This window comes from Nerophis lumbriciformis, linkage group LG17, assembly GCF_033978685.3.
Source record: "Nerophis lumbriciformis linkage group LG17, RoL_Nlum_v2.1, whole genome shotgun sequence".
Lineage (NCBI taxonomy): Eukaryota > Metazoa > Chordata > Actinopteri > Syngnathiformes > Syngnathidae > Nerophis > Nerophis lumbriciformis.
Window position 1 is genome coordinate 38,835,529 of NC_084564.2, and position 12,890 is coordinate 38,848,418.

Genomic DNA, 12,890 nt, shown 5'->3' on the forward strand with positions numbered 1-12,890 from the left:
ATTTTTTATACTCAACCCCCCCCAGCGTTGACCTTTTTCCCATCTTTTACGGGGCGGGGCGCCTTGTGGCGACCCATCAGTGTTCCTGTTCTGTTTGTCTCATTTTGAACGGGTTTGTGCTGAAAACAAAGTTTTGTTGTACTTGTGCAATGACAATAAAGACCTACCTACCTACTAGAGATGCGCGGATAGGCAATTATTTCATCCGCAACCGCATCACAAAAGTCGTCAACCATCCGCATCCACCTGAATTAACATTTAATCAACACCGCACCCGCCCGCACCCGCCCGTTGTTATATATCTAATATAGACGATGCAAGGCATTAGTGAGGTTATAAAGCTTTTGCCTGTTAAAGAAAGGAGACTGATCCAATGCAGCAATCATCTGGGAGCCGCGCTGAGCGCACCTCCAAGCGCTTGGAGGTGCGATGTCCCTCGCACCCGCGGCGGGTCCACCCGGGCTCGCGCCCGAGGCTTCAGCGCACACCGCGGCGGCCATCCTACTCGTCGCGGCCTAGCCCTCGCGGCCTAGCCCTCGCGGCTCTCGCTGCCGGCGACGGCCGGGTATGGGCCCGACGCTCCAGCGCCATCCATTTTCAGGGCTAGTTGATTCGGCAGGTGGGTTGTTACACACTCCTTAGCGGGTTCCGACTTCCATGGCCACCGTCCTGCTGTCTATATCAACCAACACCTTTTCTGGGGTCTGATGAGTGTCGGCATCGGGCGCCTTAACCCGGCATTCGGTTTATCCCGCAGCGCCAGTTCTGCTTACCAAAAGTGGCCCACTCGGCTCACCAGGGTGAGCCCCACCCCTTTCGTGAGCGCACTGCGCGCGGAGTGACCCCTGTTACGCGCCCCCGGCAACGGGGGTGGCGGGCAGGTAAGCTGCGCGGGCGGAGCGCGCGTAGTGACCCCTGTTACGAGCCCCCGGCCACGGGGGTGGCGGGCAGGTAAGCTGCTTACCTGCTGCGCGTGACGTCGGCCGCAGCGAAGGCGGACGAGGCGGGGTGTCGGTGCGGTGGGCGCGGTGGTGACCTTGGACGTGCGTCGGGCCCTTCTCGCGGATCACCTCAGCTACGGCTCCCGGTGGGGCCCTCTCGGGGGAAGGGGCCTCGGTCCCGGACCCCGGCGAGGCGTCCCTTCTCCGCTCCGTAAAAGTGTCCATCTCTTTTTTCTTTCTTCTTCTGTTGTGGCATATGATGCAGGTGCCTGCTCGTTTTTCGTATGTGGGTAACAACATTTAACTATGTATATATATTTCCGAATTGGTTTAACTGCCACCCGCCTGAATCTATTTAAAATCTAATTTTTTTTTATTTCAACCGCCCGACCCGACCCGCGGATAAAATCTATTTTTTTTTTATTTCAACCGCCCGACCCGCGGATAATCCGCGGACTCCACAGTTGTGTCCGCAAACCGCGCATCTCTACTACCTACCTACCTACCTACCTAAGATATTAATATTCGTTATTTAATGTATTTTTTCTTTTAAAAAAAAAAGGTTTTTTAAATGAAATCATTTAATTATAAATTGATTAAAATAATAATGAATTAAAATTACGATTTCAATGCGAACCGATTATATTTTAGCACCCCTACTGTTTGCTACATTTCCCTTACTATCACCATTTGTTAGGGGTGTAACGGTACACAAAAATCTTGGTTCGGTACGTACCTCGGTTTAGAGGTCACGGTTCGGTTCATTTTCGGTACAGTAAAAAAACAACAAAATATACATTTTTGGGTTATTTATTTACCAAATTTTCAAAATCTTCCACCAAAAATATTTTTCTTCGTGGAATATTTGATGTGAAGTAATGGGAACCTTGGATAGGTCAATAATTCATAATAACATTGATTTTGATTGAATATTATGTTTTGAGCAATGACAGTTTGAAAGAAAAAAAAACAGCTTTGTTTTAGTTAGTCAACATTGCAACTTTTTCTAAATGACATTTCACCTTTAAGCTTTTTTATTTCACTTTTGTTATGTTTTTGTTTATTTTAATAGTATTTTTAGAATGTGCCGTGGGCCTTTAAAACATTAGCTGTGGGCCGCAAATGGCCTCCGGGGCACACTTTTGACACCCCTGCTATAGATAATAAAAAATTAAATGTGATAAATCTATGGATAAAAAGCAGAGCCTGGCGACGCATGCGCGTTTATCATAACTCTCTCTCTGTCTCTGCCCCTCTATGGTGTCACATTAGTGCCAAAAATCCGAGCGCATAAAAACTGTTATCGCGCGCTGATCCTACACTTCGTGCGCGAGCGCGACACCCTTTTGCGCGCGTGTGGTGACTTTTTGTGCGCGCGCGGTGCCTTTCTGTGCGCGCGCGGTGCCTTTCTGCGCGCACGCGACGCCTTTCTGCGCGCACGCGACGCCTTTCTGCGCGCTCTCTGTGTACTCCTGGCATCTCTCCTCGCGCTGTCGTGTTTCTTTTTGGCACTTTGGGGGCGGGTATGCTTAGACGGCCCCTCCTTTCTGATTGGCTCTGAGCATTTTTCATATGACCAATCATTCTCCAGCGTAGCAACGTTGTAGCCATCTTACCTCGGACAGCTAGCCTCAATCATTACATTGATGTCAATGGTACATGTACTAATTAAATTACCATAACTTGCTCGATTTTCGACCAATTTACAAACGGTTTGCCTTGTTACAAATCTTATTACATGTAGATATGACATAGGATGCTGTACCTGTTGAAATTACCTCTTTCGCTTTAAAAACAAATGACTTAATTGTGCAACATAGTTGTGTAGGGTCAGTGTTAGTCAGTTCTCTGATTATTTTAAACTGTTTCAGAATACATTATTAAAAGCTATTTTTAACATTTTAAAAACAAAATTCAAAGATTATTTCATTAATTTTATGGCTGAATCAAAAGAAATTCCATAAATTAGAAAACAAATGTTCAAGAAGAAGTGAAAATATTGCTGGTGGACCAGTTCTGGCTGAAAGATGTGATTATGGTGTTTGTTGTCTTATTATTTATTTGGGTCACATTTTGTATTACCCTGTATTGTGTTTATGTGGTATGAAATAACCTTCATCAGCGCGCGACATTTTTTTTATCCACTTCTTCCTCCGTAAATCTTGATACATATTGACGATGACCCGCCCTGCTATACTTCTGATTGGCTCTGAGCATTTTTCCCCTGACCAATCAGAAAGAAGGGGCCGTCTAAGCATACCCGCCCCCAAAGTGCCAAAAAGAAACACGACAGCGCGAGGAGAGATGCCAGGAGTACACAGAGAGCGCGCAGAAAGGCGTCGCGCGCGCGCAGAAAGGCACCGCGCGCGCGCAAAAAGGCACCGCGCGCGCACAAAAAGTCACCACGCGCGCGCACGAAGTGGAGAATCAGCGCGTGATAACAGTTTTTATGCGCTCGGATTTTTGGCACTAATGTGACGCCATACCCCTCCCTCACCAATGCTGCTGCGCGCACAATTTGTTTTGTTTTTAACCCCTTCTTAACCCTGAACGTACATTGAAAATACACGCAATCCTAACTCAAAATGCCGGACATTTGAGGCATTTAAGAAACGCCGCCCTGACAGCTCCGCAAAAGAGGACATGTCCGGTGAAAAGAGGACGTATGGTCAGTCTATCGTAGCCCGGTTGCTGCTAGCATGCCGTGTGTTGTGCCTCGGTGTGCATTGTTTACACAATGTGCAATACGCTACTTAATATGTCCATGTGGAAACTCGTTCGGTACACCTCCAAATCGAACCGGAACCCCCGTACCGGAACGGTTCAATACAAATACACGTACCATTACACCCCTACCATTTGTTACATTTTAGTTGTATAAAATAATAGAATAATACTGATTGTCTCAAGTGCAATGACCACCTCCAAGTTCCACTACATTAGGTTGTCAGCAGGTCTTCGTAGGGCAGATGTGTGTTACATGAAGTAAGCTTCCATACTGTAGGTGCGTACTGGTGATAGAACAACAGTGTTTTGCCCTCTCGTAGTCCAATAGTGCTCCCCTGTGACGAGGCTGAAATGGAAGTGCGCTGCAGGTCAGAGTGGGGCCGTAATTATTTCCCCACTTCATTAAGTGTGCGTAAACCATCATACTCAGCACTGCGGCTAATACGATGCCCCCGTGGCATTGTAATGCTCTCCAAATGAAGGCCCCCTCTGACAGCCCGGGGGGTCGAGTGGACAGCAGATTACTGCCAGGTTCGCATGACAAGGCTTCACCCTAAAGCGGTAAGAATAGTCATTATCAGGCTTATATGACCCACATGCTTTACGAAATCACAAGCTCTGGGCTCGTCTAAATCCTCCCCTTGGTAGGTGGCGCTCAGGAGTCATACATTATATGTAAATGCCTTTTTGCCCACTAATGCTTAATACGAACCCCCGCATACCGTATTTTCGGAGTATAAGTCGCTCCGGACTATAAGTCGCACCGGCCGAAAATGCATAATAAAGAAGAAAAAAAACATATACAAGTCGCATTTTTTGGGGAAATGTATTTGATAAAAGCCAACACCAAGAATAGACATTTGAAAGGCAATTTAAAATAAATAAAGAACAGTGAACAACAGGCTGAATAAGTGTACGTTATATGAGGCATAAATAACCAACTGGTATGTTAACGTAACATATTATGGTAAGAGTTTGAGTTTGAGTTTATTTCGAACATGCAAGCATACAACATGATACATCACAATCTCCAGTTTCTCTTCTCAACATGTTGGAAAAGGAGTTGGAAGAAGCAGAGCTTATTTAATCCTACCCCTTTTCTTTTACATAACAGTTGCTAAAACTTTTGTTCACTTCCTGTTCTCAATGTATTCACAATATACTCCATAAGTAATCACAATAAAAAATAAGTAAATAAATAATAATTGGTGAAGTAAGTTACATTTCATATATTGAGATAAGTAAGATTATTTTGTGAGTGAAAGAATGAAAGAATGGATGAGTTAAATAAATTCAGAATGTTTATCATGGTTCTTCTTCTTTGCACTTTGTAAACACTTTAAGTTTGAAGAGTTTCTTGAAGTGGATCATATTAGTACTTTGTTTGATTGCTTTGCTTAATCCATTCCACCATTTAATTCCACATACTGATATACTGAAGGTCTTAAGTGTTGTACAAATGTTTTAAATTACATTTCTCCCTAAGATTATATTTCTTCTTTTTTTGAAGAAGAAGAATTGTTGTATATTCTTGGGTAGCAGGTTATAGTTTGCTTTGTGTATAATTTTAGCTGTTTGCAAATTCACTATGTCGTAGAATTTCAGTATCTTTGATTCAATAAATAAAGGATTTGTGTGTTCTCTACATCCAACATTATGTATTATTATAACTGATCTTTTTTGTAACACCGTTAATGAATGAAGTGTACTTTTGTAATTATTTCCCCATATTTCTACACAGTAACTCAGATATGTAACACTAGTGAGCAGTAGAGAATATGAAGTGATTTTTGGTCTAGAACATGTTTTGCTTTATTCATTATTGACATGTTTCTTGCTACTTTATGTTGTATATTTTTTACGTGAGATTTCCACTTCAATTTATCATCAATCATTATACCTAGAAATTTGGTTTCATTTACTCTTTCAATTTCTATTCCGTCTATTTGTATTTGTGTTTGACTTTCTCTTCTACTTTTACCAAATAGCATTATTTTAGTTTTACTGAGATTCAACGATAGTCTGTTTTTGTCAAACAATCTTTTTAATTTGTTCATTTCTTCTGTTATTATTTGTAGTATCTTCTGTGTGTTCTCTCCTGAACAAAACGCTGTTGTATCATCCGCAAATAATACTAACTTTAAATCTTTTGTAACTTTACAAATGTCATTTATATATAGATTAAATAATTTAGGTCCTAGTATTGATCCCTGAGGTACACCACAGGATATATTTAGCGTTGTAGACGTGTGTTCGCCTAGCTTCACGTATTGTTTCCTGTTCATTAGATAACTTCTTATCCAGTTTAAGACTAACCCTCTGATGCATGAGTCATTCAAAAAACTATAACATATAGAACATGCTATACGTTTACCAAACAATCTGTCACTCCTAATCGCTAAATCCCATGAAATCTTATACGGTGAATGAGCTAAATAATATTATTTGATATTTTACCGTAATGTGTTAATAATTTCACACATAAGTCGCTCCTGAGTATAAGTCGCACCCCCGGCCAAACTATGAAAAAAACTGCGACTTATAGTCCGAAAAATACGGTATGTTATACCGTCGGAAAGGTCTGGTTTGTGCCGACGAGAGTATTTTTAAGTGGGAACATTTCATGTTACCATGGCGACGCTATTCACAAATACATTTAAAAATAAATTGCCCAATTGAATGGGTACATACTAGAGATGTCCGATAATATCGGACTACTGATATTATCGGCCGATAAATGCTTTAAAATGTAATATCGGAAATTATCGGTATCGGTTTCAGAAAGTAAAATGTATAACTTTTTAAAACGCCACTGTACAGAGAAGTACAAAGCGGCAATAATCCTTAAAGACACTGCCTTTGCGTGCCGGTCCAATCACATAATGTCTACGGCTTTTCACACACACAAGTGAATGCCACGCATACTTGGTCAACAGCCATACATGTCACACTGAGGGTGGCCGTATAAACAACTTTAACACTGTTACAAATATGCGCCGCACTGTGAACCCACACCAAACAAGAATGACAAACACATTTCGGGAGAACATCCGCACCGTAACAAATGATAAATGATAAATGATAAATGGGTTGTACTTGTATATCGCTTTTCTACCTTCAAGGTACTCAAAGCGCTTTGACACTACTTCCACATTTACCCATTCACACACACATTCACACACTGATGGAGGGAGCTGCCATGCAAGGCGCTAACCAGCACCCATCAGGAGCAAGGGTGAAGTGTCTTGCTCAGGACACAACGGACATGACGAGGTTGGTACTAGGTGGGGATTGAACCAGGGACCCTCGGGTTGCGCACGGCCACTCTCCCACTGCGCCACGCCGTCCCACAACATAAACACAACAGAACAAATACCCAGAACCCCTTGCGGCACTAACTCTTCCCCCAACCCTGCCCACCTCAACCTCCTCATGCTCTCTCAGGGAGAGCATGTCCCAAATTCCAAGCTGCTGTTTTGAGGCATGTTAAAAAAAAAACAATGCACTTTGTGACTTCAATAATAAATATGGCAGTGCCATGTTGGCATTTTTTTCCATAACTTGAGTTGATATATTTTGGAAAACCTTGTTGCATTGTTTAATGCATCCAGCGGGGCATCACAACAAAATTAGGCATGATAATGTGTTCATTCCACGACTGTATATATCGGTATCGGTTGATATCGAAATCGGTAATTAAGAGTTGGACAGTATCGTAATATCGGATACCTGCAAAAAGGCCATTATCGGACATCTCTAGTACATATCTATTTAATGGACGATTGCTCTGATCAAATGCCAAAAAGACAAGATTACCTCCTCTTGTAGCTCAGTAATCCTTTCATGTAGCTCGGTGCTTACCGTCTCATTTTGAGTTTGAGTTTGAGTTTGAGTTTGAGTTTATTTCGAACATGCAAGTATACAACATGATACATCACAATCTCCAGTTTCTCTTTTCAACATGTTCGAAAAGGAGTAGGAAGAAGCAAAGCTTATTTAATCCTACCCCTTTTCTTTTACATGACAGTTGCTAAAACTTTTGTTCACTTCCTGTTCTCAATTTATTCACAATATACTCCATAAGTAATCGTTCACACACTTGTCTACCTCGGAGTCTTGTTCACGAGTGAGGGAAGAGTGGATCGTGAGATCGACAGGCGGATCGGTGCGGCGTCTTCAGTAATGCGGACGCTGTATCGATCCGTTGTGGTGAAGAAGGAGCTGAGCCGGAAGGCAAAGCTCTCAATTTACCGGTCGATCTACGTTCCCATCCTCACCTATGGTCATGAGCTTTGGGTTATGACCGAAAGGACAAGATCACGGGTACATCCATCCGTCCATCCATCTTCTTCCGCTTATCCGAGGTCGGGTCGCGGGGGCAGCAGCTTAAGCAGGGAAGCCCAGACGTTCCTCTCCCCAGCCACTTCGTCCAGCTCCTCCTTTCGGTCATAACCCAAAGCTCATGACCACGGGTACAAGCGGCCGAAATGAGTTTCCTCCGCCGGGTGGCAGGGCTCTCCCTTAGAGATAGGGTGAGAAGCTCTGTCATCCGGGGGGAGCTCAAAGTAAAGCCGCTGCTCCTCCACATCGAGAGGAGCCAGATGAGGTGGTTCGGGCATCTGGTCAGGATGCCACCCGAACGCCTCCCTAGGGAGGTGTTTAGGGCACGTCCGACCGGTAGGAGGCCACGGGGAAGACCCAGGACACGCTGGGAAGACTATGTCTCCCGGCTGGCCTGGGAACGCCTCGGGGTCCCACATGAAGAGCTGGACGAAGTGGCTGGGGAGAGGGAAGTCTGGGCTTCCCTGCTTAGGCTGCTGCCCCCGCGACCCGACCTCGGATAAGCGGAAGAAGATTGATGGACTTGTCTACTTTAACCATGGCTAAAAGTTTTGACGTCCAATGTTTGGTTATGGCTGCATGGCCATCGGAAGAAGGCGAGCGCCATCGGCCTTCCTCCATCAAAGCGCACCGTTATGACAGGTAATGTGCTGGTAATGATGAACTGGCTCATTATGTGGTTTGTGCTGCGACAGGATTTAAAATGAATGTTTCAGCTCTTTCAGCGGTTAACCTCTCCAACCCTTCTTGTGTCGCTTTTTTTTTTTTTTACAGGAGAAACAACAGTGGAAGAGACGTACGACAGGATGTTTACTGTCATCAGCCGAGTACGATTGTCTGTCAGTAAAGAGGACGACGGCGTGCCCGTGGATTGCATCATTGACCATCCGGCGGCCAATGACCTGCTGGCACAAAGGAACTTGGAAGTGCTATGTGAGTCAACTTCATGGTGACATATTTAGCTATTTCAAAGATAAACGTTCAGTTAACATTTTGGTGCCACATAGCAATTGATCAGTACAGAAAGCACTGTAACTAAACTCCTTGTTTTAGTCATGCATGACATCATGTGGGACCACAATTTAAGGAAGTTACAGGGAAGCTAAATATAAATCTGCACTGCAACTCAACTTAACAACTTTGCAAATACAAAACCCAAAACCAGTGAAGTTGGCACGTTGTGTAAATGGTAAATAAAAAGAGAATACAATGATTTGCAAATCCTTTTCAGCTTATATTGAATTGAATAGACTGCAAAGACAAGATATTTAATGTTCAAACTGAGAAACTTAATTTGTTTAGCAAATAACTATTAACTTAGAATTTAATGGCAGCAACACATTGCAAAGAAGTTAGCACAGGTGCATTTTTACCACTGTGTTACATGGCCTTTCCTTTTAACAACACTCAGTAAACGTTTGGGAACTGAGGAGACACATTTTTGAATCTTTTCAGGTGGAATTCTTTCCCATTCTTGCTTGATGTACAGCTTAAGTTGTTCACCAGTCCGGGGTCTCCGTTGTGGTATTTTAGGCTTCATAATGCACCACACATTTTCAATGGGAGACAGGTCTGGACTACAGGCAGGCCAGTCTAGTACCCTCACTCTTTTACTACGAAGACACGCTGTTGTAACACGTGGCTTGGCATTGTCTTGCTGAAATAAGCAGGGGCGTCCATGATAACGATGCTTGGATGGCAACATATGTTGCTCCAAAACCTGTATGTACCTTTCAGCATTAATGGTGCCTTCACAGATGTGTAAGTTACCCATGCCTTGGGCACTAATACACCCCCATACCATCACAGATGTTGCCTTTTCAACTTTGCGCCTATAACAATCTGGATGGTTCTTTTCCTCTTTGACGTCCACAGTTTCCCCCAAAAAATTAAAATGTGGACTCGTCAGACCACAGAACACTTTTCCACTTTGCATCAGTCAATCTTAGATGAGCTCAGGCCCAGCGAAGCCGGCAGCGTTTCTGGGTGTTGATACATTTTTAGTGACCAACTTTAGTTACTGACAGTGTTTTTCTGAAGTGTTCCTGAGCCTATGTGGTGATATCCTTTACACTCTGATGTCGCTTTTCGATTCAGTACCACCTGAGGGATCGAAGGTCCGTAATATTATCGCTTACGTGCAGGGATTTCTTCAGATTCTCTGAACCTTTTGATGATATTACGGACCGTAGATGGTGAAATCCCTAAATTCCTTGCAATAGCTTGTTGAGAAATGTTGTTCTTAAACTGTCGACAATTTGCTCACGTATTTTTGTTGACAAAGTAGTGACCCTCGCCCCATCCTTGTTTGTGAATGACTGAGCATTTCATGGAAGCTGCTTTTATACCCAATCATGGCACCCACCTGTTCCCAATTAGCCTGTTCACCTGTGGGGTGTTCCAAATAAGTGTTTGATGAGCATTCCTCAACTTTCTCAGTCTTTTTTGCCACTTTCGCCAGCTTTTTTGAAACATGTTGCAGGCATCAAATTCCAAATGAGCTCAAATTTGCCAAAAATTACGTTTTCCAGTTGGAACATTAAATATCTTGTCTTTGCAGTCTATTCAATTGAATATAAGTTGAAAAGGATTTGCAAATCATTGTATTCTGTTTTTATTTACCATTTACACAACGTGACAACTTCACTAGTTTGGGGGTTTTGTACCTTTATTGTTAAAGTTCATAATTAGTTTTATTTGTATGTTTTACTATTAACATTGGTGATATTTACACTTATATGACTGCTTAAAGGGAAACTGCGCTTTAGTGGAATTTTGCCCATCATTCACAGTTCCAATGTGAGACAAGAACACACGTCTTTCCCTTTTCTGTGCAATCTAAATATTGAAGAACTGCTGGAACAACATGGCTAACATACAGGCGATGGGGAGTCATGTAATCCGCAGATAAAACCCTTCCCAAAAAAATATTTTAAAAAACGACAACACTGCTCCTTTATCATGCTGTGACCTGCATATTAACAACTTATGATGACATTAGGGCCTCTACCGGCAACAGTTTAGGAACTTTAGGCCCCTGCCACCTCTAGTCCTTGGAACTATAGGTTTCTGTAGAAGTGTGTGGTTTGTGTTTTTACCACATTTCACAGTTCAGGGTAGTGTGAAAGTCTCTCTTTATGGTGGGTTCACCTGGTGCCGACAGATCTTCTAGGAGCCCAGTGGTCAGGTTTGAACAAGTCTTTTATTGCAAGCACACACGCACAAGGATAGCCCGCTTTCCAGCAGTCTTCGCTCTCACAGTCTCTCGGGCATGTCTTCTCCTCCCACTCCAACCACATGTCTCGTTCCGGCTGCTGCTAATAAGGGCGACAGGTGATTAAATAACAAGCCCCAGCTGGGCAATCTACTCACCTGCCGCTGGCTTCAAGGCCGGTCCTAACACACTCCGCTCCGCGGCAGGCCCGCAGACCACGCCCCCCTCCACAGGTAGTTTATACAAATCAGGCTGATGACCTATGAAGGAGTGGTTTAATACATTTCTACACTGATACCATGTAAATCACAGGTGACACAATGGACGTGACTAGGATGGGGGAAGCATATTATTTTCAAGGCTTAGGCCAGGCTGATTACAATGAAAAGTACTAATCAATTATAGAAAAGAAGGGCAAAAGAAGGGACTCATTCAAACTGATAACATTTAATTTACATACAATTATTCAGTGCTAGAATTAATACATTCTAACTAAAATCAATGATAAATAATAATATTAAATATGTTTCTTAAATAAACTGTCAATAACATTTAAATGCAAATGAAAATACAGCTTCACCCTTTTGGTTATAATTTCTGCGCTTGAGAAACTTCTTTATGACTTTAGCTCCCGACTTCTTCTGTTAGTTCGATATTGTCATTACTGCCACAAGTGGTGGCTATGTTTATTACAACTGACTACCGCTTCGGCCTATATGGACCACAGCCGAGAAACATATATTTTTGGTGGCCCCTTATGGGGGGTTCGTGGCCGAAAAATGGGTTAAGAAACACTGGTCTGTAATCGTTGTTGTGTTCGAAAAATAAGTTTTGGAAACAGCACAGCCCGCCCAATAAGGTTCCAGGAACCTTCTAAAAGTCCCAACTAGCTGGCAGGAACTAAAAAAAAAAACAGCTCCCAAAGACCTAAATCTACTCCGGTAGTTTTTAGTGAAAACACAGGGGAAACTTTGTTCAGTAAATAGGAAAGTTCCTGTCAAAGTTCCTGCTGTGCAAAAGGGCCTATTGTTATTGTAAGCACTAACGCTGAGAAACTACTTTTAATAACATAGCTACTTGCTTACTAAGAAGTAAGTTAGCTAATGCGCTGCATTGCCTCTGAATGTGTAAATGTTAATGCTGGATTTTAAATCATGCTTTGCACAAGGTGCTTGTTTGCTCCAAGCATTTGTTTTTTATCTGAGGAGTGATGATTATGGTGAATTCCTCCTCTAAACAGGGAACACAGGTCTTTTGCTGAAAGATATAAAAGTGGACATTATAAATCACTGATTTATTATGTTCGAATGTTGTATTTCTTGTTCAGAACCACTGAAACATTATATGTAGTGTTTCACTATAGCTGCATCTCCTTAGCACCTAGCATCTAAAACTTGTAGCTCATCCTCCGTATACTCAGACTCAAAAATATATGTGTCTGCATCATCATTTGTTGCAAAGTAGTGGTTGATTAGTTGTTGTTTAAAATAAATAGCAAACGTTGTTATGCGCTCTGGAAAATCAATGCGCCCAGAAAATAGGTTTCATAAATGCTTAAAATGACCAAAATACTGTAAATATTACATGTTTTCTTTAATGTGCTTGTTACTATATTATATACGTACTTACAGCATGTATATAAAATGTTGTTAGAGATTTTTTAGAGC

General features: G+C 42.5%; 1 protein-coding gene across 4 annotated transcripts in view; it reads left to right on the forward strand.

Annotated features, from left to right (window-relative positions):
• Positions 1-12,890, forward strand: part of cadm1b (cell adhesion molecule 1b) — an 802,412-nt gene that overhangs the window by 628,063 nt on the left and 161,459 nt on the right. For all 4 annotated transcript variants that reach the window (XM_061973184.1, XM_061973183.1, XM_061973185.1 and 1 more), the window contains one exon: positions 8,784-8,942. In XM_061973184.1, the coding sequence (XP_061829168.1) occupies positions 8,784-8,942 (159 nt within the window). The remainder of the gene's footprint in view (positions 1-8,783; positions 8,943-12,890) is intronic.